We start from the raw sequence: 26,682 nt of genomic DNA on the forward strand, positions 1-26,682 counted from the left end.
CATCCTTCCTTTCTTTGTAAGATTTACTTTCTATATTTATATGGGTTTGAGTGAATGTACACCCTGTGTGTGTACTCATGGAGGTCAGAAGAGGGCATCAGATTCTCTGCAGCTAGAGTTAAGGGAAGGTAGTTCGCTGCCTGATGCAGGTGGTAGGAACCAACCTGGGTCCTCTGGAAGAGAGGCCAGTGTTCATAACTATTGAGCCATGTCTCCAAGACCTCTCTTCTTTTTTAAGGATTAAAGATCTTGAGTTCTTCCTGGTATTTCTAATTCAGGCATATTGTAATATTGCAAAGCTTTTAAGTTGTAACATTTTGTCATTTTAATCTTTTTTGTTCTTAAAAACCTTTATTTATATTAATGTGATTACTCATTTGCATAATTAATTGTTGATTTTTAAATGTCACTATTACTGCTAAACATAAATCATTACTTCATTGGTATAAACAAGTAACCTCCAGCTAAGTTGCTTGACAAAAGCAACTTGAAGAAGGAGGCTTATTTCCCTTGTAGTTTAAGGGCACATCTTGTCCTGTGGGGAGTGGCAGGAGCAGGAGGTAGCTCACTGTAGTGCATGTGCAGAAGGGATCCGACAGCGTTTGTATCTCCTTTCTCCTTTCCATTATGTCTGGGACCATGTTGGTGCCGTGCACATTGAAGTTGAGTCTTCCCACCTCATGGAACCCAAACTAGAAACTCTCTCATAGGCACATCCAGAGGTTTGTTTCCTCAGTGATCCTAGATCCTATCAAGTATACAGTCAGTATTAACTACTACATCAGACATTCCCCTTGTTCTTAGAAAATGTGTCATTAGGAGTATATAGTAAAAAAAACAAACAGAAAAAAGCTTTAACAAGAACTTTCTAAGTTTTGTTTTACTATGTCATCAGCATGATATATATAGTTCACTTTATTTTTTCCTTACTATTTAAAGACTGACCTTTCTTCCGATGTGTTTTGCTATATGGAACATTTTCCTAAGTAAAAACAATCAAATAAATTTAGATACATCTGTCTTCCACTTCCATCCATGTGGACTACTTATTTTGACCCTCTTATCTATTAACTAGTTGTAAAAATTAGGTAGTCAGTTTTCTCATTTCAAGCCATGCTTATATAGTATCGAGCTTGGTCCCTGTGCTGTGAGTTGAAAATATATTCCACCAGATTCTTAGATGTCTTTTTATCTGATTTATTTATTTATTTTTGTTAAAGTTTTAAAATTAGCAATTTACTAGTTATTCATTTTGGGTCAGTGAGCTTTCCCTCCACTCTGTTCTAATGAAGCACTTTACTCATGGTTTCTTCTAGCGCTTGCATGGTTTTACTTTTCACATTAAGTATTTTAATCTGCATGGAATTTATTATAGTGTATAGTATAGGTATAACACAGAATTTTATCTACTTTTTTATATAGTTGTAAAATATCTTGCCATTTACCTTTACATAGTAGCAAATTTAAATGAACTTACAATTAAAAAAGAAAGAGAAATGAAAGGTGCTTTTGTTTACTGCTGTGAAAAGATCTATAATATTCAAAGAGAACAACCAGGAGAACAAATGGAGAGTGTACTACCATCTGTGTAACAAAGGTTGGGGAGAGTGAGGAGATTAATGTTTTTATTTATTTATTTATTTATTTATTTATTTTTGAGGAATGAAAAACAAAGTAAAAAGCAAAACCCACATGTCTAGATACTGAGTTTATGATAGACGAGCTTATGGAGTATCTTTCTGATATTGTCCTGTGCTAATTGGATAGTCACATGAAAAACAGTATTCCCTATTACCTCATACAAGTTCTACTCATATTTGCCTATTACTTTGATAAAATATATAGCAAAAGAAAGTTGTAAATTTTAAAGATCATGCTTATATCTAATTTTTGTGTCTCTTTAGTTTTTTGTAATTTGAAATTGATTCTGAATATTTCTTTGTATTTCATGATGTTGACCTGTTTTTTAATAAAAGGGTTAAGCCAGTTATTTTATAGATTGTCTTTTAATTTGTTTTTGTCCAGTATTTCCCAGTGATCAGATTCAGATTATAAACCTTTTTGCAGAAACACCACACTAAAGTATTCCTAGTATATAATATCAGGAGACATGATTGATTTGTCCTATGACTTACCATAGCAACTCTGATCATTTGGCTATGGAAGTAATTGCTGGGCTTCTCCCTTTTGAAGGGATTTTATTCTTTGTATCCACAGAGTATCATGTAGGGAGATGCTTTAGGCAAGATATCTATGTGAATGAGTCAGTGTGTTCAAAACAAAGCAAAACTTTATATATGTATGTATTTTATGTTTTTAGTCAAGCTTAGCAAGCTATGAGTATTTTGCATAATAAAGAAAAATCAGGTTTCTTGCCATTTGGTAGTACTTTTCTTTTTTAAGTAGACTTGGAAACTCAAGGACAAATATACAGTAAATACAACTAAAATCTGAGAATGCCTTCATTCATGAATCTAAAGGATGCTAAGCAAACAAAACTTTTCTAGGTCTAATGTTGGTGCTCTAGAAGGCTAAAAACATAAGCAGGGATTTACTTTCCATAATACTTTATGCTTGGGCTGTGGTCCTTTTCAAGCCTCAGAATTTAATATGCCTTAGAATTTAATATGCAAACAAATTTACACAGTGCTTACTTTATACCAGGTATTTTGTTTAATCATCACCATTAACTATTCTAACTTTTCCTTATAAGAACTTTGAGGCTTAGAAAGGTTAATCCTATCTATTTTAGGGGCATACTGCTTACTAAGGAGCAGAAGTAGGACTTAACTTTAACAACTCAATGATTCTCTGTCCATTTGGGTATTTTCAGGAAAATCTGATTGACATACTCCCACCCCCATATTTACTTATTTTTATGGTTCACTCGTTCATAATATTATAATGCTAAGGTTTGTTTTATAGTACATCATCCATATTTTGTACCTTTATATTTTTAAAATTGAGATATATTTATTTTCTAATATAAATTTGTGTCTAATTTGATAGATTTTTAAATAATAGTTTTATTCTATACTAATGGAAATTATTTCCTTTTTGTTTATAATCAAAAACTTTTTAAATGGGAAAGTTATTTCTGTTAACAGTATTTTCTTTTCTTTTTTTTTTTAAAAGATTTATTTATTATTATAAATAAGTACACTGTAGTTGTCTTCAGACGCACCAGAAGAGGGTGTCAGATCTTATTACGGGTCGTTGCTGGGATTTGAACTCATGACCTTTGGAAGAGCAGTCAGTGCTCTTACCTGCTGAGCCATCTCTCCAGCCCTAGTATTTTATTTTCTATTATCGTTCATAGAAGTAATAGTGTTGTTTTTTTTTCTGTGCGCGCGCGCGCGTGTGTGTGTGTGTGTGTGTGTGTGTGTGTGTGTGTGTGTGTGTGTGTGCTTATTTACTTTTGGGAAGCATGTACAGATCTATGTGTATGTAGAGACCAGAGAAGAAACTCAGGTACTTCCGTGTGGGTTTTGTTTTGTTTGAGGCAAGGTTTCTCACTGGCCTATGGCTTGCTGGTCTTCTGTGCCTCTCCAGGGCTGGAGTCACAAGCACATGCCACTAGTATTCTTTACATGGGTGGATTTTGCTATCTCCCCCACTAGTCTACTTTTAGAGTTTAGTTTTAAATTACTACCTAAAAGTGCTGAGATAGAAACAATCTTTTTTGTTTGAAAATTATATGCAAGATGTAATCCTTTTTAATCAGTTGTACCTCTCTTCTTCCCACTTCATTTCCTCCCCTAGGCTCACTACCATTGCCCCTCAGAGTACTGAGTGGTTCCTGCATGTGCAGGGTGCACATGGTGTGTTGTAGCGTCTCAGGGCCACCTCTTCAAAGAGAATTGATTGTCCCCGCCTCATAGCCATCAATTACCAATAGCTCCTCATCTTGGGACAGGACTTGATGTGTTCCCTCTCCATGCTGGGATGATGGCTGCTTGGCGTGCTGGAGATCTTGGACATGGAGTTACAGCCACTGAATTTATGTGTACAGTAGGGCTGTCTCCATATACTGCCTTTGTGATGCCCTGCCTGTCACTCACACCCTTCTGTTCCCATTCCATGATGATTCCTGAGCCTTAGGGAGAGAATGAGATATTTATAGCTGTCCAGTTTAGAGGTAGGCATGCCACAGTCTTTTCTTCTCTGTACCTTGACCAGGTGCTAGTGTCTGTATTAGTCACCATCTACTATAAAATGAAGCTAATTTGGTGAGGAAACCAAACCTGGTTCCTCTGCAAGAGCAGGAAGAGCAACTGAACCACCTCTCCAGATATGTGTGTGTGTATGCATATATCATATTATATATTACATATTATATGATATTTTAAATTATTTTAAGATTTATTTATTCTACAGTTGTGAGCCACCATGTGGTTGCTGAGAATTGAACTGAGGACCTCTAGAAGGACAATTAGTGTTCCCAACTGCTGAACTCTCTCTCCAGCCCCCTTCTTTTATACTTTAAAAGGATAGTGTAGATCACTGTAGTAAAGGCTGTCCTTGAACTAATGGATCTCCTGCTTCAGAAACCCAGTACTAGGATTATAAGGCCTAGACTGTTTTGCATGGCTGTGAGTTCTCTGTGTTTTCAGGATCTCTGTCCATTTTTCTGTTGGTGTCTTGCTCTTTTTTTTTTTTTCTTTTTCCTTTTTTTGAGAAAGGGTCTTACTATGTTGTTCTGGCTGTCGTGGAACTCATTCTGTAGATCAGGCTGTCCTCAAACTCAGAAATCCACCTCCCTCTGCTTAAAGGCATATGCCACCACTACCTAGCTGGCATCTTATTATGAATATGAATAAGTATATGAATAATTCTTTATGATTTAAGATACTGAGTTTTATTTTGTAACGGTTGTGCCTGGAGGTAGATGTCAAGGTCTGGTTATGCTGTTTTTTTCATAGTTATAGAAAAATTTCCACAAAGAATATTTACTTTTTGACTTTAATTACTTTGCTTACCATTAAAAAAAAAAGAAATTCTTATGACACAAATTTGAACTTGGGCTTTATCTTTTTTATTGCTTTTAAACTTTGAATTTCCATTCCATCCAATATCTGTTAAATGTTTTCATAACCTGTAGTCTGTTCTTAGTCTTCAGATTTTTGTAGTATTTATCTCTATTTTCTTCTTGGAGATTTCTCATGGGATTATATACATAATATATAATATTATATATGCATAAACATATACTATTATATATGTATGTTATATATATGTATAAAAGACTTGGAATTTATTTTCATCTGCAGTAGCAGATAAAGACAAAAATATTTGTATTCCAACTAGTTGTATTTGAGTATATCTTAAGTCAATGGTTAATGAGATGAGGATTTAGAATGTCCACTGAACTTTATAATTAAGAGATTATTATTGATTATATGGAGAATTATTCCCATGAGGGAATTTGATTCTTAGATGGTGCTCCTCCTTCTCTTCCTAGTTTTGGTCTTAGAAAAAAGGGGATAGGAGCATAGAAATCTGGGATACAAGATAATAGGAGACAGCCTCAGAGAGGACTGTAAGTACAGTATATGAGAAATATTTGTAGGGAATGGTGAAATTCAAAGAGCTATCTTTCATCAGTAGTCATAAGAGTCATAGAAGCAGGAATCAGCTCATCCAGCTGTTTGTCCAGTGCCTGGTACATAATAGCTACCAGCATTTACCGATTACTTTGCTGGGTAATAGAGCCTAATCACAGGCTTAAACAACATTGTTCCAGCCTGGTCAGAAGTACAATTTCAAAATTTAGCCAGTTTTGGAAGCTTGGGATTTACTTTTATTGTTTTATGAAAATTTAAACGTATAATAAAAATAATTAACTTTCCAGTATTAAGACTGTTACTTGGTGATAGAGTGCTTGTTAGATATATAGGGTATATGAGGCTCTGAATTCAGTACCAGGCAGGCAGGCAGGTAGGCACGTGCACGCATACACACACACACACACACACACACACACACACACACACACACACACACACACACACAAATTCTTTTTGTGTGAGCCCTGCTTGAGGTCTGTGTTTTCATAGTGCTGCCCATCTCTAGCTTTGATACCTTTTGTGGTGTGTGAGAAGTTCTACTTTGATTATCCTGTGTTAAAAATGCAAATGTTAAGGCTTTTGTTAGAATTTGTGTCAGTAATAAATTCTTAACAAGTTTTAACGAGAATATTAACCAGACCAGACTTCTGATCTGTGCCTGTGCTTTTTCACAAGGTGAGCATTTATTTATCTTGAGCTAGTTGTGATTAGATCTATGAGCTGCCTCATCTGACTTGTTTTCTTATGTTCTATTCAATACCTTCCTTAGTTTCTGTATTTCAGTGATCCGAAAGACTCAGTGTCACATTAATGTAGCACAGGTGTTTAACTTTGGTAAGGCTTAAGAAAGTTCTTATGTAATGTTTTCAAGTTAGACAAAAGATTGTTTTGTGATTACCAAAACAATCACAGTATTAGTAAAGTAAAATATGTCCATCAAGCACTTGTTTTTGTTTTTGTTTTATAGACATACATGTTAGATGTGAAATGAACTAGGAAGATATGCAGTGCTCTAGAACGTGACCATGCAGTTTCTCTTTTAGGGTGGGGAATGAAGACCAGCAGCCTGAAGTTCCAATCCTTTATCATGATGTGACATCCCTTCTCCTCATCCAGATCTTAATGATGCCACAACCCTTACGTAAAGGTAGGTCTTTAATTCAGATTTTCACATGACGTTTGGAATATTTTCAAGATTCTAGGAACAAATAGAACATCCAAGCTGACAGAATGACTGTGAGAATGATGGGGAAAAGCTTTAACTAAGCAGCGAAGACCAACCTTAGGTGTGGTGGGGCCAGCTGTGCACGAGCTGGGCTCCTGACTGAATCTAGCAGAAGAAGCAAGCTTTGCACTGCTGTGCAGTCCTCCTCCACTGCTGCTTCCCTACAGGCTAATGGTACAAAGTGCCCTGTGTGCCTGCTTCCTTGCTAGGAGGGATTCTTCCTCAAACTGTAAATCAAGTAAAATCTTTCTTTAAAAAAAAAAAAATAGAAGAAAGAAAAAATTTTTAATGAAAAATAGTATTTTATTAGTAGTATATTTTAATCACAGCCAGGAAGGTGAGAGAAATAAAGGTGTTTTTTTAAATTGTCAGTTTATTTATTTATCAACAAGATGTAAAATGCCTGAGGAAAGTACCTTAAATATTGTTGCTTAAAAAAAATTGAAGTATTAATATAAAATTTGAAAAACAGAGCAAAGTGTCACCTTTAATATCTCCACCAAATCTACATGAACACAGTAGGCTCACAACCATCTGTAATGAGATCTGATGCCCTCTTCTGGTGTGTCTGAAGAAAGCAACAGTATAGTCACATACTAAAATAAAAACCATGCCGGGTGGTGGTGGCACACGCTTTTAATCCCAGCACTTGGGAGGCAGAGGCAGGCGGATTTCTGAGTTCGAGGTCAGCCTGGTCTACAAAGTGAGTTTCAGGACAGCCAGAGCTATACAGAGAAACCCTGTCTCGAAAAACCAAAAAAAAAAAAAAAAAAAAAAAAAGAAAAAAAGAAAAAAAAAACATTTTAAAATTTTCATTGTGATTCTGTGTACCCATGAGGTCATATGTGTACTGAAATGGGTGTAGGTTAGAGGACTCAGCTTCTCTTCCTTCTGCAGTGGGGGTCTGAAGATGAAGTCCATCATCAGTCTTGGTGGAAAGCACCTTTACCTGCTGAGCCACTTCACAGGCCCAAGAAATGTTGAGTGAACACCCACTATGTGCCACGTTGAGACATTGCTTTACTGGATACTAGAAATGCAAAGATGAATAAAATATGGACTTGCCCTTGGCACTCAGTAGATGATTATCTAGTAGTCATTAAATTTACCTATAGTTCAATTAGTTCCAAAACTTGCACTTTAAAATTTTATAATAATGTGAGGTGTTTATCTGGGCTAGTCAACTTTCTATCATTGTGACAAAGTACTGAGATAGATGATCAACTTTAAAAGAAGAGTTATTGTGGCTCACAGAGATTCCACCATTTGCTTTATCTCACTGCTTTTGGGCCTGTGGCAAGGTAGTACTCTGGTGGAAGGCTGTAGTAGATAAAGCTGCTTCATGGTGTTCATGAATCAGGGAGAAGAGGAAAAGGGGACAGAGTCCCAATAACCCTTTTAATGGTACACCCCTTCACCTCCATGACTGCCACAGGCTGGCAACCAAGCCTTTGTGTAATAGACTTTGAGGGATGCTTAATGTCCAAGCTGTAATACTATTTCTACAAAACTGTCAGGTATTTAAAACAAAACTCAAGCAGCACTGGGATTATATGGTGTTATATTCTTTATAACGCTTCATGTCAGGTTGATGTGACTACATAGCTGCTGCTGCTGCTTCCTCCTCTTTCCCCTCCCCTATCCCAGACATAATTTCTCTGTATAGCCCTGGCTGTCTTGGAACTCACTATGTAGACCAGGCTAGCTTTGAACTCACAGAGATCTGCCTTCATCTCTGATGCTGTGATTAAAGTTATATGTCATTGCATTAGGCCTTTGATAGTTTCTTTAGAACAGGGCTTTTAAATCTGTGCTTCTAAACTTAATTGTTGACTTCAGTGAATCTACAAATCTTCTAAAACTGTCTGGGAAAAGTTTGGTTGTATATATGTACATTTTCTGAATAGTTCCACAGATCTTACCAGGTTTAAAAGTATATTGAAGAATTTTCCTGAGGATTTCTGGCCGTAGACTAAAAATAATTCTATAAGAAAAGCAGTAAGAAGTTGTCTTTTTTAGTTTTGGAAGTAACAGATTATAATGGAATAAAAAATGAGAGAGGGGTGTAGAGAGAACTGGTGAAGGCCGTGATGGACCAGGGAGGGGTTAAATTGGTGGGCAAAACCCATGGTAGTTACTGGGCTTTCAGCTAAAATGGAACATGATTAGTATATTTAAATACTTGCTTTTTCTCCATTCTTCACTTACTAACTCCAGTGTTCCAGCCTTCCTTTTAGACATCCTTTTCCTTTTCCATATTATTAACCTGCCTATACTTCTTCACTCATACTCACTAATTTTCTTGAATGTCTCCTCTGTAGGCTATCAGTTCTTCCAGGCAGAACTAGACCAACTTTTGTATGTCCCTTCCACTTAACACATAACAGTATGGACTCATTACTGCTTGATTACTGTGAAGAGACACCATGGCCTAAGAGCACTTAACTAGGGCCTTGCTTAGAGTTTTAGAGGGTTAGTGCCAGATCATGGCAGGAAACATGGTAGCAGGCAGAGAAGTATGGCACTGGAGCAGTAGTTAATAACTTGAATCTTATTTGCAAGATGGAGGCAGAGAGAGAGAGAGAGAGAGAGAGAGAGAGAGAGAGAGAGAGAGAGAGAGAGAGAGAGAGAGAGAGAGAGAGAGAGAGAGAGAGACAGACAGAGAGAGAGAGAGAGAGAGAGAGAGACAGACAGACAGAGAGAGAGACAGAGACAGAGAGAGACAGAGACAGAGAGAGAGAGAGACAGAGACAGAGACAGAGAGACAGAGAAAGGGAGGAGGAGGGGAAAAGGGGGGAGGGGGGTGAGAGTGAGCGCCTGGGCCTGAGATGGGCTTTGGGGGAGGGGGTTCGAGACAGGGTTTCTCTGTGTAGCCCTGGTGTCCTGGAACTCACTCTGTAGAACAGGCTGGCTTCAAACTCAGAAATCCTCCTGCCTCTGCCTCCCAAATACTGGGATTAAAGGCGTGCAACCACCATTGCCTGGCTTGACCTGGTCTTTTAAAACCTCAAAGACCACCTCCAGGGATACACCTCCTCCAAGGCCACACTTCCTAATCCTTCCTAGGCAGTATACATGAGCCTATGGGGGCCACTTTCATTCAAACTACCATGCTGTTAGTCAACATTAGCAGAGTGGAATGGTTGTGTCAAAATTTTGATGACTTTATTTTCTGCATAATTGCTCATTTTCTATTTTAAAATTCAAACCACCATTACTCACACTTTAATCTTTAGCACTTCTTTGTGATCACATTTATGTAATGGTTTTTGGGAATGTTGGTAGTTTATTGGAAGCAAGATCTAGTTGGCTATAGTATACATAGTTGCCTATATATACATTGTATATATACTTCCCAGGGACCAGCATTAACTGCCTTATTAAGTATGAGGTGCACTTTGGGATCTTTTCTTAGTTCTATCATGATTAAGGCAAATATAATCTTATTAAATTATTTGGGTTTTTCACTCAGCAAAGAGAAAATGGAATGTAGCTTCTGCTCTAGAAAAGCATATCAGAACTGAGTTTGTGTATATCTTTTTTTTGAAGAAGGGCTCAGGCAACATGTAACTAGTAAACTTTAGATGACAGAAGGGAAGAGTAAGGAAATTTGGGGGGCTAGAGAGATGGCTCAGAGGTTAAAAGCTCTTCCAGAGGTCCTGAGTTCAATTCCCAGCAACCACATGGTGGTTCACAACCATCTGTAATGGGATCTGATGCCCTCTTCTGGAGTGTCTGAAGACAGCTACAGTGTACTCATAATACATTAAAAAAAAAAAAAAACTTTAAAAAAGAAAAGAAAAGAAAACTTGGCATTTACAAAGTACTTTTCTTTCTGTCTTTTTTTTTTTTTTTTTTTTTTTTTTTTTTTTTTTTTTTTTTTTACAAAAAACTTTGCATGGTGCTTTTAGGAAAAGAATAAAATATCTGATACATCTTCACACCCCGTCCTGTTTCTTGTGTGGTCTTTTTATAGGGACTTTGTCTTATGTATTTACCTCATCCTAGAAGGAAACTTAGAGCATTCTGTAGATCTTAACAAGTTTATGCGAGAAGAGCTTTTGTAATCCTTGGAGTTCCATTTTCCTGTTACATGCACTTAGCCCTGAAGCTTCAGGCAAACTAGAACATGAGTGGGTGTAGCTATTTCCGGAGACTTGTAGATTTTCCTGGAAAACTCATACAGAGTACAGGATAGCATAGTCACATGTCAAACATTCAGTTTCATTAAATCTTGAGCCAGGTAACTACTTAGATTTTCAATATTTCAGTGTTTTCCTGCATTAACCAGTAAAGCAAATGTGGCTCAGTGATCTTCTGTTGTTAACAGTCTAGAGTCAGACACAGTTCCCAATTAATGTGGCAGCCTTTGAATTATTCTACTCTAAGATTTTATCTTTATGAAAAAATGGGAAATGTAGGGGAAATTTAACAATATTTAATTAAAATGTTAATTTCTATTATTTACCTGAAACAACGTATTGAGTCAGATACTGCAGCTTGTTCTTGTTTTAGCTCTTTCAAGAATAGGAATTTAGAAATGTGAACAATGTGTAACTTTAAGGAAAAATTCACCTTTTAAGTCTCATGTTAATATTTCTACCTTACCATCCCCTTCTCTATCCTGTGTAAACAGTAGGAACAGACTGTTTCTACTTAATAGTGTCTTGTGCTGGTATTGAACCTCAGGCCTGCGCCTGCCATATAGCACTGTACCACTGTCAGCCTAGTAGCAGACAAAGCCATGGCCCTGCTCCTAAGGTGTGCTGCCACTGTGAAAGCTGAAGTCTGCTTGCTTCAAAAGCATTTTAAGTAGGGATTGATCTCTGTTCAGCTTCAGTTTTCATGGTGATTTCTCTGTGTTAGGCACATTTTCTTAAGAGGACATGCTAGTTTCCTTCTATTAAAATTTTTTTTAGAATTACATTTGTATGGCTTTTTTTCTCTTATATTCATTTATGAACAGTGGTTCTTTGTTTAAAGTTCTGGAAAGATGTTGATCTCAGCACATTCCATCAATAGAGAATTATGATTGCATAAGTGAATGCCAAAACTTAGAACTACAGTGGCTTTAAAAACTGTCAGTTTGCTGGGCAGTGGTGGCACACGCCTTTAATCCCAGCACTTGGGAGGCAGAGGCAGGCAGATTTCTGAGTTCAAGGCCAGCCCGGTCTACAGAGTGAGTGAGTTCCCGGACAGAGAGAAACCCTGTTTTGAAAAAACAAAAACAAACAAACAAACAAACAAAAACCCGTCAGTTTAAGGATTTTAAAAAATGACTATAAATAGGAAATAAGATTTCCTTCCTGTCTAGTTTTTGAGACAGGATTTCTCTGTGTAGCCTGTGCCTTAGTCAGAGTCTCTATTCCTGCACAAAACATCATGACCAGGCAGCAACCAGAACTCACTCTGTAGACCAGGCTGGCCTAGAACTCAGAGATTCACCTTCTTCTGCCTCCCAAGTGCTGGGATTAAAGGGTTGTGGTACATACCACTGCCTGGCTATATTAAGGCTTTGTACAAGAAATGGCTAGAGCAATGTTTATAGTAGCTGTTACTTCTCTTGCTGGACTACTTTTTATTATGAGAAAAAATTCTACTTAAGTACTGTTACTAGGCACTATGTCTGAAAGGCTTCCCAGTTAAGATTTTTTATTGGCTGCTGGTCTCTCACTAAACCTGGAGCTTGACATTTTGGTTACATTGGCTGGTCAGTGAACCCATCTTCCTCCTCTATACCCCAGTGTTACAGTGTTAGAGATGTGTGCCTCCAGGCCTGGCTTTTAATTGGTTTAGTGGCTAGAACCAGGTCCTCATGCTAGTGTACCAGGCACTTACTGACTAAGCTGCCTCCCTAAGTCCCATCTGTTTCTTTTCTTAAGTTAATGGATTGGCTATATGTTAGTCAATGAGAGTAGAACATGATCTAGCTTCCAAAGTTTAGTATACTCTTTAGAATTAAATATTTCTAGAATATTACAAAATGAAAGTTTAAAAGAACAACTTTATGTTCAAATCATTGAAAGAAGTTACTTAGTGACAATAACGTTGTTGATTTCGAGGGGAGGGCTTTTTTTTTTTTTTTTGACTTTTTGGTTTTTCAAGTTAGGGTTTCTCTGTGTTGTATAGCTAATCCATGGACTCTGTGTGTGTGTGTGTGTGTGTGTGTGTGTGTGTGTGTGTGTGTGTGTGAGAGAGAGAGAGAGAGAGAGAAAGAGAGAGAGAGAGAGAGAGAGAGAGAGAGAAAGAGAGAGAGATTTAAACCTTTTGGATTAAGTGAGCTCTGCCTAAATATTTAAGAAGAAATTTGTTTCAAACAGATTTTAATAATATTTTACTGTTTTGATATTTATCAAGGTACTGATTTGTGTAAATTATGTGAAATGGATAGTGGTCATATTTAGGAACTACTTAGTCTGTTAAGTGGGCAAAAATGAGGCAAGTCACACTATGAAGAACAGTTACAGAATTAGGAATATTTTTTATTTTTCAGATTGGTCTTGGGCTCAGTCTACAGGCAGAGTGAGCTTTCAACTTGTAGTCCTTTGCCTCAGAGCTCCTAAATAGCTGGGATCCCAGCCTTGCCCTGCCAGGTCACAAGAGAGCACCCTTGTAGAAGACCCAAGTTCTTTATGTCTTATATTTGGCCATAGCAGCAGTAAGAACAGTAGAACAAATACAGTATAGCTTCATTTTATTAATCACACAAATGCTGAAAAATTACATGTACAGGGAAAGGTGTAGGCATGTGGAATATTTTTTGGTTCAAAATATGTGCATTGCAAACAGCCGGTATTGTTCCCATTGCAGAGCACTTCACCTGCATCGTGAAAGTCCTCTTCACCCTGCTCTATACACAGGCCCTGGCAGCGCTCTCAGTTAAAGGCACTGAAGAGGATCGGTCAGCCTGGAAACACGCTGGAGCTCTGAAAAAGGTAGTCTCTTCCCTGAATTCTATCTCTCTTCATAGTCAGCGAAGGCCATGGAATGTGGGATGGAAGCAAATTCAAGTATGTATTTGACATGGGTTTTTTGTCTATGAATTTTTTTGTTTTGCTTTTGTAGTGCTGGGATTTGACTACAGGCCTCCTGAATGCTAGACAGGTGCTCTACCAGTGAGCTAGAGCCTAACCCAAGAGTGGTTGTTAGAGAGACAAAATGAATTAAAAATGGTTTTAAATGGAAATGGAACACTTATTGGGGAAAAAAAGAAAAAAAATTTTAAAAATGTTTTGTTGTATGTCTTAGTTGGGGTTACTGTTACATTGATGAAATGACCAACTTAGAAAAGAAGGGGTTTATTTTATTTGGTTTGCATATCCTGAGTCACAGTAAACTGAAGACAGCCAAGGTTTGAACTCAAAACAAGAAGGGAACTGAAGAAGAAGCTGATGCAGAGGCCTTAGAGAGGTGCTGCTTACTGGTTTGTCCTCATAGCTTTGCTCAGTATTTTTTTTTTTTTTAAATAGAACCCAGGACCAACAACCAAGGGTGCCCCACACACAATGGACTGGACCCTTCCCCATTAATCACTAATCAAGAAAATGTACCACAGGCTTGCCCAGTCTTAGGCATTTTCTCAATTGAGGTTTCCTCCCCTTAGATGACTTTAGCTTTTGATAAGTTGACATAAAACTAACCAGGATACTGCACTGTTGTACATTGTTAGATACAGAAAGTATCTCTAAATTTGGCCTCCATCAAATTTAATAGTTTTGTCTTGACTTTGTAGTAACCTTTAACCTTAATAGAAGTTATTTTAAAAATGTGCTAGTTCAAATTGAATCTCTTGGTTCAAAAGAGCTAAATCCACTTATAAGTGCCTGAAATGTATTGACTGTGACCTTTATTGTTCTGACAGTTCACTCCCAAATCACAATTACATGCACTGAGACTTAACATAGTTTATCAAAGTGCATTGTGTCTTAAGTTAGGATATTGGCCAGTTGCCCTTCAAACTGAACTTAGTATGCTTGTCTGCTATTGAAGACAGATGTTACATCTTTAGACAAAGAATGGAAAACTGTCTGAGCCTCAGCCTTCTTAAAGGTAAACTGCAGGTTCAGACTGTATGGCTTATTAGGGACTTGCCAGCATTCCTAGCAAAGCAAGGTGGAGGCAGAAGAATTGTAAGCTCAAACTGGCCTGGAGCCTGCTTCACATAAGAAGCCTGGGCCCCCCTGGAGTACATGAGATAGTTTCAAAACAAACACTTTGAATACTTTTTGTTGTTTGTTGTTTGTTGAAAGTAGGACCATAGAATATGAAATATGCTTTAAGGACATGACCCCTGCCCCAAAGTTCACAAAACAGTGCTTAGACAAAAGCTTTGAACCTATGCTGATAGACCTTGTGTGTCACTGAATTTTTTTCAAAAGAGGTGTGTGTATGTACTTGTGCATATGGCTGGCTAAAGAGGTCAGAAGAAGGTGCCAGATTCCCTAGAGCTAGAGTTACTGGTGGTTGTGAGATGCCCTCTGTGTATGCTGGGAACTGAATTCAATCCTCTGTAAGAGTAGCAAGAGCTCATAACCACTGAGCTGTCCCTGTGTCCTGTGCCTATGGATTCTGATTTCATTCTTTGTTTAACCCATTGGCTTTTTCTACCTCTTCCCTAGTTTGTCAGTTCTTGATTTTAGGGTACATGTTCTCATTAGTTCTAACCTAAGCTTTGTGAGTCTACTCATTCATTAGTCAAAGAACGCATGTATCTGTATATATGTAAAATACAGTTTCCCATCCCACACTATCCACCGAAGGCATTGGGAAGATGGTAAGAGCTGAGGACCAGCATGTCTACTACAGGGAGATTGTATCTTCTGTATATGATAGGGAAGCTGCACTCAGAAAATTGCAGTAATATGCTCCCCTAAATGATGCACAGTGACATCCAGTTGACATGCCAGGGTAGAGGGTGGGGAGTTTCCCACAGCCTCATCCCAAGATGAAGAGTTATAGGCAATTAGTGGCTGTCGAGGAGAAAATCAGTCTTCTCCAGGGACAAGCCCTCTGACAGGTTATCTAATCTCAAGTAGTCAGCCCTAAGTGGACCCAGAAATTATATTTTCAATCAAACACACCAATAGTAGGTAAAGAAGAAGTTAATGGATTTGAGAACAAGTAAGGGATACAAGGAAAATTAGATAAGGAAGGAGTATAGTTATGTAAATACAGAACTTGTGTAAAATTCTCAAAAGTAAGAAAGAGTTGCCAATGTAAACCAGTAAGTATTACATCAAGTCAGTCTTCTAGTGTGATACAGAACTTTCTGTATGTGACAATGTATTTGATATGTTCTTGATAATGGTTTTAAGACACATTTAATCCCAGCAGTTGGGATTAAATTTAAGATCTACAAGGTCAACAAAGTGAGTTCCAGGACAGCTAGGACTACACAAGAAACCCTGACTTGAAAAACCAAAAAGCCAAAAAAGAAAAAAAAATCAAAAACTTTATCATCACTAGTAACTTATTTCAGTGGTCTGAGTATAAAGTTACTCTTTACAACTTCCCCTTTTTAATATTCTAGAAATATTTAATTCTATAGAGTTATACTAATCTTTGAAAGCTGAATCATGTTCTACTCTCATTGACTAACATATAGCCAGTCCATGGATTCTGTGTTTGTGTGTGTGTGTATGTTGGGTGGGGGGGATTGAGATTTAAACCTTTTGGATGAAGTGAGCTCTGTCTGAATATTTAAGGAGTAATTTGATTCAAACAGATTTTAATAACATTTTACTGTCTTGATATTTATCAAGGTATTGATTTGTGTAAATTACGTGAAATGTATAGTGGCCATATTTAGGAAATATTTATTCTGTTAATTGAACAAGAATAAGGCAACTCAATACTATGAAGAGCAGTTGTAGAATTAGGAGTATTTTGTAGTTTAGAACTAGAACACAATATACATGAATAGGCACAGTAGAAAGCAGAAGAAAAATTTTAAATAAAGATTTGATTATTAAAAAAAAAAGCATGTTCAGTCAAGTTACAAACCCAGAAGCTCCAAAATTATCAAGATAAATTCTGTTCATTACCTAGAAGATATTTGTTGCTAGAGTTTCGTTTGGAAGAAGCATTTGTGGAAACTAGAAAGCACAGTGGAGTTCACAGCCTAGGGAAAAAGGGTACAGCAACATGGATAAAACACTGAGCATAAAAGAACAAGCACCTTTGGGGTGCCTTGGGTGCAGCAGCAAAGATGGTCAGTAAAGTCTTTGACAGCAGCATTATTCCCATGGAGTTTGCGAACAAGATGAAGAAGGAAGGCAAACTGATCATGGGCATCAGCCATCGAGTAAAATCGATAAACAACCCAGACATGCGAGTGCAGATCCTCAAGGACTTTGGCAAGCAGCACTTCCCCACCACCCCGCTGCTCAACTACGCACTGGAGATGGAGAAGATTATGACCTCAAAGAAGCCAAATCTTATCCTGAATGTGAACGGCTTCATCGGCCTCGCGTTTGTGGACATGCTCAGGAACTGTGGCTCCTTCACCCGGGAGGAAGCTGATGAATATGTTGACATTAGAGCCCTCAGTGGCATCATTGTTCTCGGAAGGAGTATGGACTTCATTGGGCACTCTTTGGACCAGAAGAGGCTGAAGCAGGGGCTGTATCGTCACCCATGGGATGATATATACTATGTTCTTCCGGAACACATGAATATGTAACTGAGACAGGAACCCTACTGTAGTAAAAGGAAGACAAAAACTCCCTCCTCCACAATACAGCGGACAGATAGCTGGAAGCGGAGTCCATTATAGGCTGGGCCTGGAATGGAAATAGCCTTTGATATGAAGGCATGGAAGGTCAACACCCACAGGCCCATTCAGCCATACAAAGAGGCTTAGTGTGTGTGTATATATATACACACACACACACACACACATATATACACACACATATATATGTATGTATATATATGTATGTGTGTGTGTGTGTGTGTGTGTGTGTGTGTATGTATATATGCATAGAAATTTAAAGCCAAGCCAAGACTTGTGACATTTGCTCTGCTACCTGCTGTATCTATTCTATGGAAGAGTCTAAACAAGCACTGTCAGAATAGTGTTCTTCTAGGGCCTTATGATGTTGCTTTCTTTTTTTAATTAGTTAAAATTTATTTTTCCTCTAGAGGAAGGGAATGTAACTTTTAATAAGATACTATCTGTCTGTAGGACCACTATCTGGCATCCCATTTCCCGTTCAGCTTCACACAACATGAAGAACACTGCATTAATCTGATTTTTAAGGATCTTTTTCCCCCTATGTTATGTGTTAAGGGTTTATTTAGTATCCCACTGAAACGTTCTGTGTTACAGACCAGTGTCTACTTATGTCAAGGGGAGGAGGGTTGGGACCATTGTATCCTTAAGCCATTGTCACACATGTGGTGTAGTAACTTAAATGTAAAGTTGTAACATACAAGTGTTTAAAATGGAAACCCAAAGCAAAAAACTGTGAAGTGTCTTGTGTTTTGTGTTCTCTGTGTTCATGCAGCTGACTTGTCTGTTACTGAAGTGTGGGTCCAAAGACTAACAGCTGTTCTGCATCTGTAACCCACAAAGATTTTGGGCAGCTGCCACCTCAGTCTCCTCTCTGTATTATCATGTTTGGTTTAAATAAACTAGATAGTAACAAAAAGAAAACAAAACAAAAAGAAGAACAAGTACCATCAAGTAACAGATCTGTGGTCCAAACTAGGAATGCTTGTCAGGGTTTAGGATGGTGCCAGAGGCGTGGCTCAGTGGAAGGGTGCTTGTCTAGCAGGCCTAGGCACTGGGTTTGATCCGTAGAGGGAAACACATTACAGAGGTGGTAGGGAGGTGGGAGATGAGAGGGGACAGTAAGAATTCAGGACAAACCTACATTTCCTGGTATTTATTCAATTATTCTTTATATTTTAAAAGTATAGTTAATGAGTAGAATGACATCATTGAAAAAAATTTCTTCTGATTTATATACATTATTATAATTTATATATTTGTACTATTTTTAATATATCTGTAAAAGATTCAATTCCCTGATATAAACATCTTATTGAAAATTTTAATTTATAACCTTTTATTTTCTTATAAAAACAGAAGTGGTTATTGTTATTAAGCTTCATTTATAGGGCATTATTTAATGTGAATGTTTATATATTGTGTGATGAATATTTTATCAGTTATATTTTTTACGGTAAACTTTAAAAAAGTCTTTAGGGAATTTGTAAACATTATGGTCTATTTATTTTTTAATTTCATATGAAATGGTTTATACCACCGTCAGGAAGCTATTTATATACACTTTTACTTGACTCTTTTCAGATTGCAAATATTTTTCATAATTTGTTGTATTTGTTGCCTGTAAAGTATTTCTGAGTCAGTGCTCTCTAGGTCAGGCTACTCCTTAGGATGAGTTCTCAGCAGTAGAAGATGTGTGTGTGTACAATCATACATAAAAATTATATAATATATATTATTCTATAAATAAATATATATGCACTACATTCTCTTTTTTAAAGACATACTAGAATAATTTTAACCACCTACTCAATTTAATTGTGATTCCAGAGTTAACCTGAATTTATAAGAAATGAAATTCATGTTTAAGATGTAATTCAATTACAGCTTTACTATTTAAAGGATATTATTTTCAGTGAACTTTCTTTTGTAATTTCTCAGTACCCATATAAAATTAATATTTTAATTTTTCCCAGAATACATGTGATGCAGAAAAGTCTTATGAAGTGCTGTTGAGCTTTGTTATAAGTGAGCTATCTAAAGGGAAGTTATATTATGAAGAAGGAGCTCAAGAGTGTACAATGGTATGTCCGTTAACTTAAATCTTATTGCCACTAAGAGTGAACATTTGAAAGCACCATCTGTTGCAACATGAATTCTTCCATTTTTCTTTTTTAACTTTAGGTCAGTCCTATTGCTTGGTCTCCTGAGTCCATGGAAAGATACATACAGGATTTCTGCTTACCTTTCCTCAGGATCAGCAGCCTTCTTCAGCACCACCTCTTTGGGGAGGATTTACCCAGTTGCCAGGTATAATTTGCCCTTGTTGTTATAGTAAGCAAATTTCCAAGTCATACTGATGCATAAAGTAGCTTTTCTGTTCCTTCTGTCTGAGTTATTGATTGTGATGTTGAACAGTTAGTTTTTGTTTTTTATCAAGTGCCCCAAGGTCAACTCTGAATTTGTTACCTTTACCATCTACCTTAAGTCATAAGATGTTAGCAAACTGAAAACATTTCACACATGAGATACTTTCTTTTTCCTTCTTCCCCTCCCTCCTCTTTTTTCTTTTCTTTTCTTTCCTTCCCTTTTCTTTCTTCTCTCTCTCTTTCTCTCTCTCTCTCTCTCTCTCTCTCTCTCTCTTCCTCTCTCTCTCTCTCTTTCTCTTTCTCTTTTTCTTTCTTTCTTTTTTGAGTTTTTGGCTTCTAAAAAAAAATCTTAATTTTATGGAAGTCTTGTTTTCTGACATGCAGAACATTTTTAAATATGAAGCTTGCCCATGGAAAGTCAGCACCTCCCTTTACTGTTGTGCTTCCCGCGCACAGCAGGCTACTAACTGGGTTGTTTCTGTGCCTGCTCCTTTATACTTCTGCTTCCATTTGTTTTATTAGCAGGTAATTCCCCCTTTAATTTAGAAGGTGCTTGGAGGCAGACGCTCTGGATCTGGCCATTAAAAGTTAGTATGGCATTGTGTCAGCATTCAGTGGTGCCTATTCCCGAGCAACAGATGTGTATGTAGACTGAGAGAAATATGCTCAGTTAGGCAGATTTTGAAAGAGTCAGAAAGAGATTAAAGCCAGCCCTCTCTACTACTAACTTCTCTCCAGCCTCTTAAGTAATTTAAGAAATAGTACTAAAGCTAATGAACAAGTTTAACAGAATTTCAGGATATAAAAAAATTATTAAAATTCATTTTATTTCTATACTTTGCAAATAATTAAAAATGAATATAAGCCAGGTGTGGTGGTACATGCCTTCAGTTTAAGCCATCAGGGGCAGGGGGCAGGCAGATCTCTGAGTTCTTGGACAGTCTGTTCTACAAAATGAATTCCAGGCCAGTCGAAGATATATAGATAGACTCTGACTCAAGATAAATAGATATAACTAAGTATAAATAAAAATGAAGTTAGGAAGTAATTTCATCACCACAGAGGATATAAAGCTACCATAGAATTAGACTGTCCAGTGGGTCTCTGCTACCCTTCTGAGCATGTCATGTTGCAATATAGTGACAAAGGACCTGCATCCAGCATACATTAAAAATCTTGAAACTCAGTAATATAATTTAAAACCCAATTTGAAAATGAACAAAAATGTTAGACACTTTGTGAAAAGAATATATATGAATGGCCAACAAGAAAAGTGCCCTATGCATTGCTCCTTCGAGAAGCACAAGCTAACATGGGTGATGTTATCACATTAACACCATAAGAGATAGTCAAGTATTGCTGAAGACTTGAATTGCCAGATTGTCATAACTGTTGGTAGACATATCCAATGATATGTTCAGTTTGGAAAAGATTTCTTAGTTCCTTTTAGGAGTTAGCCATATGTTTGTTTTACAGCTCAGCAGTTCTGTTTCTAGATGTACAACAAAAATAAATTGGGTGTATCTGTATGAAGACTTAAAAGGATATATAAAATAACCTGATTCATGATAGTGAAGATTTGTTCAGACATGTAAGAATACACAAATGAAATTTAGTACGTCTATATAGTAGACTAAGCTATTAAAAGAAGTAGCTGGTTGTCATGGCATATACTGGTAGGATATGCCAAAAGGTGGAGGCAGGGCTATCATGCATCTCAGGCCAGCCTGGGCTACCCCTTGCCGGATGAGTGGCTCACACCTTTAACCCTAGTACTTAGGAGGGATAGGCATGCAGATTTTGGTGAATTCAACGTCAGCCTGCTCTACCTAGTGTGTTCTTGGCCAGACAGGGCTGCATAGTGAGACCCTCTCTCCAAAAGTGGAAAATAAAGCATAGAAATCTGATATACACAATGCATGAATCTGAGAATTGTTTTAAGTAGAAAGATATCAGACACAAAAGTCTGTATTGTATGATTCCATTTATATGAAAAAATTAAAGCTAAAAAAACTGATAGTAGAAAGGATGTCAGTGGTTGCTTGGTTATCAGGAGTGTGGACTAGAATTAACAGCATAGGGGCACAATGGAGATTGGGAGTGATGGACTTGTTCAAACATTATTAGAGGGTGTATTATATACACATGTGAAGTTCACTGAGCTACTCCTAGGATGAATGTATTTCCTGGCATCTAAGTTATATTCTGGTGAAGCAGCCTTCCAAAGTCAATGCTTTGTCTAGTTTTAAAAAATGGAGGATCTGTAGTTTCAACTTTCATGTCATTGTGCTATTTAAGCTTAGTTTCTTCTTTGTCATAGAGTTTGGAATATTGGACTTCATTTATAAAGTTAGCTCAGTTATATATGACTATGTGCCAAGCACTGGGAGACCTGGTCTTATAGGAAGGTGAAGTTATTTTTAAAGTTACTAGATTAATACACACACATATACACACACACATATACACACACATACACATATACATACATGCATATGCAGGAGTTGAAACATTTTCAAAGTATGGAAGGGTTGGTTTATTTTTTGAATAGAATAGTAATTGATCCAGCAAACAAGGAAAAGCGATCCATTAGCCTCCAATATAATCTTGATTAAATAAAGAGGGTCTGAAAGATCTATATTTGTGTTTACAAGACTAATATCTTTAAAAGAAAGCTTAAAGGGGCTGGTGGTATGGCTCAGTTGGAGAGTTCTTGCCTCGTATATACAGAGCCTTGTGTTCAGTCCCAGTTCTTGGGAGGTAGAGGCAAGAAGACCAGAAGTTTAAGGTCATACCTATTTAGGGGATGTGAGATGAGCCTGGGTATATGAGGTATTGTCTCAGAAAGAAAATAAAATTTTTGAAGTCAGTCTGATTTAGAGTCTAGGGCAGCCAGGGTGACATAATATGAGCCTGTTTGAAAAAAGGGGAGAGAAAAAAATGAGTATGTTATTCATTCTAATTTCTCTAGTTCTTTTATTAGTGAACAGAGCTTCGGATTGGACAGATCATTCTATGGATTTTTTTGTTTGTTTGCTTCTTGTTTTGTTTTGTTTTGTTTTTTGTTTTTATTTTTGTTTTTGTTTTTGAGACAGGGTTTCTCTGTGTAGCTCTGGCTGTTCTGGGACTCACTCTGTAGACCAGGCTGGCCTCGAACTCAGAAATCTTTGCCTGCCTCTGCCTCCCAAGTGCTGGGATTAAAGGCATGTACCACCACTGCCTGGCCATTCTATGAATTTAAAAAAAAACACCACCAGCACCACCTCACTTAAAAAATTTTTTTTTCTTTCATGCATATTGAGAGCCTAAGAAAATTATTTAACTCTTCTTTCTGTGAGTTCTATGATTTTTGTTGTTCTCTATGTACACTGGCAAGCGTCCACCACAGCCCTATTTCTTGGGCTGGTGACCAGATGCAGAGTCTTAGTCTCATTGTTGATACTCCATGCTGCCTTCAAAGTCTTTCTTCAAATTTGAACTTTCATATGCCCACCACACCCAGACCGCGGTATATGCTTCTTAAACCCAAAATAGCTCTTTTGTTGTCTAAAGAGCTTTTGTCGAGTTGCTAATGCCTGTCAGCTATTCATCAGATATATGGCAGCTGTATAAAAGAAGCAGCTGTTGAGCTGTGTAGGAGTTACATTTTAGAGATAAGTATTTGGAGGGTGCTTGGATAAAGTAAAGAAGGAGCCTGTTTTTCTGTTACCTGCACTCCTTTCATGTGTTCTCAGCTGCCTTGTTTCTCATTGGCCCACAGTCACTGGTGAGTGTGACAGCTAAAATATCTTGAAAATTTCTGTTTCACATCTAAAAGGAAGAAGAAGAATTTTCAGTCCTTGCCAGCGGCCTGGGACTTCTGCCAACTTTTTACCAAACAGATCACCCATTCATCAGTGCCTCATGTCTGGACTGGCCAGTTGCAGCGTTTGACATCATAACTCAGTGGTGTTTTGAGATAATATCATTTACAGAGAGGCACGCAGAACAAGGAAAGGTATGTAGAAAGAGTGGGGGCAGTGTATTTCTAGGTAGGGGACTAATGGAAGAAGTCAAATTTAGGTCATTGGTAGCAGCAGGCTTTAAACTGATAAAGTTGAAACAATCGTTGAGTCATAAGTAGTAAAAATAGCAGAAATATGTCACTTAAAAGTCTATTAGTTGTTACTTTTAGCTTAAGTGGATTTTAATTAAATCATTTAAGCAACCGTCATAGTAATGTTGGAAAATAAAAAAATTAAAGTTAATAAATAGTATTCTTAGTTGTAGAACTGTCTCATGTTTAAAAGTATGATATGAATACTAAAAGATTATGTCTGTAACATTTAAATGTGAGTTTGTCCTGCCAGCTTGGTTGATAAAAGGCTTGTAGTGACCAATGACTGAGAGTGGTGGCAGGCAGCAGGCCACTGCTTTGTCATGGTTTCTGTTCCCAAGAACGGGGGTGATCTGATGGGATGGTTATTTCACAGGGTCATTCTGTTGACCTTTTAGTAAACAAAGTAAGACAATAAGTCACTAGGTTGTTCAGAAGTGAGGAGACTCCAGACTACTTGTCTGATTGTAGAAATCAAATGACTACTACAAGAGTCATTTGAGAGGAATCCACAGTCTGGGTGACCAGATGCAGGTGACTTCTGATCTTAGATGAAGTCACTGCATGTTCTAGTTCTCGTGGAACCTGTTCTTGCTGTGTCTCTGTGAGGTTCTGTCTACACAATCAGGGAGACTCAGTCCCCCACTTGGCAGTCAAGACATGTCACCATCTTGCTTGTATGTCCGTTGTATACCTTGCTTCATTTGACACAAATAGGTTTAGTACTTCAGACTTTAAAGTGCCTGCAGGCATGCCTATTGCTGCTGCAGCAGTACTGTCTTCTGTTGAATCCATTGCTTTTTAAGGCTTTGCCTCTTCCAGCAAAATTGTCTGCTAGTCTTCCTTCTAGCCTAACCTCCTCCATCTCTGGCGCTACGTCACTGTCTTTAAGCATTGCTGTATTTATGGACAAGAGTCAACCCAGGGCCTCATGTGTGATGAGCTCTGAATCCCCAAGTGTCACCGAGCTTAGCTTCTGTTTATCACATGTGTTTCTTTAACGTAATGAAGGCTTCTCAGAACAAAAATTCTTACTTTTCTTTGAATTTCCCAATTCCTAGAAAGTGTTTTATAGAAATTAGTTGGCTAATAAATATATGGAATTATCATGTGAATGGAGTAGTAACTAGAAAAAAAAATCACCAGTACCTTTTTACGCCTGCAAATAAAGCTTGCCCTGCAGGAAGTGTTAGCTAGGTAAAGTTTTCCATATATTAAACAGGAAGTTTATTCAAAGAGTTTTAGGCCTTTAGCACTTACAGATGCAAATAATCTTGACAGCCTGAAGTATATGAACATAACGTATTATAGGAGGGAGAATTTATGTAAAACATTAAAATAGAAATAATGACTTACAACTCTGAGTTCTGCTAAACAAAAGCTGAAGAATCACTTATATATGACAGGCCAAGACCTGGTGTCAGGAAATGTTTAGTTAACTATTTGGTATTTTTGCATGTTTAGAGATATATTTTCATGCATGTTCAGAGATACTATTTTTCCCTCTTAAAATAATAAACATGTTTTAGGATGCTTACTTCAAAGTTTTACATCTGCTATAGTTGAAATCTGTATGGAAATAAAGAATAATAATTGCTAAAGGACTGTTTGATTTTTATAAAATGGAAAAATAAATATTTTTAATAAATATTCACATTTAATAAGTCACATTCTTGAAAGAAGATTTTTTCTCCCTAAAATAAAATAATTTTAAAATTTGAATATATAATTTTAGTATCCTATGTACATAGGGCTGATGACTATTTTTGGATGTTTTAGGCCTTGCTTATCCAAGAATCAAGATGGAAGTTACCACACCTGTTACAGTTGCCTGAGAATTACAACACTATTTTTCAGTACTACCATAGAAAAACCTGCAGTGTCTGTACCAAGGTTCCTAAAGACCCAGCTGTGTGCCTCGTTTGTGGCACTTTCGTATGCCTGAAAGGCCTGTGCTGCAAGCAGCAAAGTTACTGTGAATGTGTGCTGGTAAGCAAGTGGCACAGAGCCGGACCACTCGGCCCTGGGGAGTGTGGCACTGTGAAACTCTCAGCTCTCCCCAGTCTGTGAGTTAGACGGTACACTCAGAGCTTAGTAAAACCCAGGCTGTATTTAAAAAGTAAAACCTTTCTTTTAAGTACAATCCCAGTTGTTCTTTCTTTTGCCCACCTTTTAACATGCTGGGAAAAAGCCTTCATTGATGCATTGAGGGTGCTAACTAGCCTTTGAGCTAGATGAGCTGTTAATTGCTTCCTACATTCTGCTTACCTAAACTCTTCCTAATGTATCAATGAGCTGTTGGGGCTGACGTTACAGGTTTAAAGAGAGAAAACCTTATTTTAAAATTAAGTAGTTCTATATTATTAATTATTTCTACAATGGCCATTTGATTTAAAGTGCATTGTTATATTTTTTTTTTTAAAGCATTCTCAGAATTGTGGTGCCGGAACAGGAATTTTCCTTTTAATCAATGCATCAGTGATTATCATCATCCGAGGCCACCGCTTTTGCCTCTGGGGTTCTGTCTATTTGGATGCTCATGGAGAAGAGGACCGAGACCTCAGGTTTGCCCTGCCTTGAACCACTTGTGTTTTCCTGAAGCTCCGGCAGTAGAAACCAGCGTGCCACACCTGGTTTTTCAATTATAACTTAAAATGTTACAAAGTATAACAATCATTAATTTAAATAGTTAT

At 37.3% G+C, this 26,682-nt stretch overlaps 1 protein-coding gene and 1 pseudogene across 2 annotated transcripts in view; both read left to right on the plus strand.

The window, feature by feature from the left end:
• The window catches only part of Ubr3 (ubiquitin protein ligase E3 component n-recognin 3), a 140,578-nt gene that overhangs the window by 110,809 nt on the left and 3,087 nt on the right, over positions 1-26,682 (plus strand). For both annotated transcript variants that reach the window (XM_031370552.1, XM_031370551.1), the window contains 7 exons: positions 6,611-6,714; positions 13,603-13,727; positions 19,501-19,608; positions 19,709-19,834; positions 23,711-23,890; positions 25,769-25,978; positions 26,414-26,553. In XM_031370552.1, coding sequence (XP_031226412.1) covers positions 6,611-6,714; positions 13,603-13,727; positions 19,501-19,608; positions 19,709-19,834; positions 23,711-23,890; positions 25,769-25,978; positions 26,414-26,553 — 993 coding nt within the window. The remainder of the gene's footprint in view (positions 1-6,610; positions 6,715-13,602; positions 13,728-19,500; positions 19,609-19,708; positions 19,835-23,710; positions 23,891-25,768; positions 25,979-26,413; positions 26,554-26,682) is intronic.
• LOC116090281 lies at positions 13,738-18,243 on the plus strand (annotated as a pseudogene).

Source organism: Mastomys coucha, unplaced genomic scaffold, assembly GCF_008632895.1.
Source record: "Mastomys coucha isolate ucsf_1 unplaced genomic scaffold, UCSF_Mcou_1 pScaffold15, whole genome shotgun sequence".
Taxonomy (NCBI): Eukaryota; Metazoa; Chordata; class Mammalia; order Rodentia; family Muridae; genus Mastomys; species Mastomys coucha.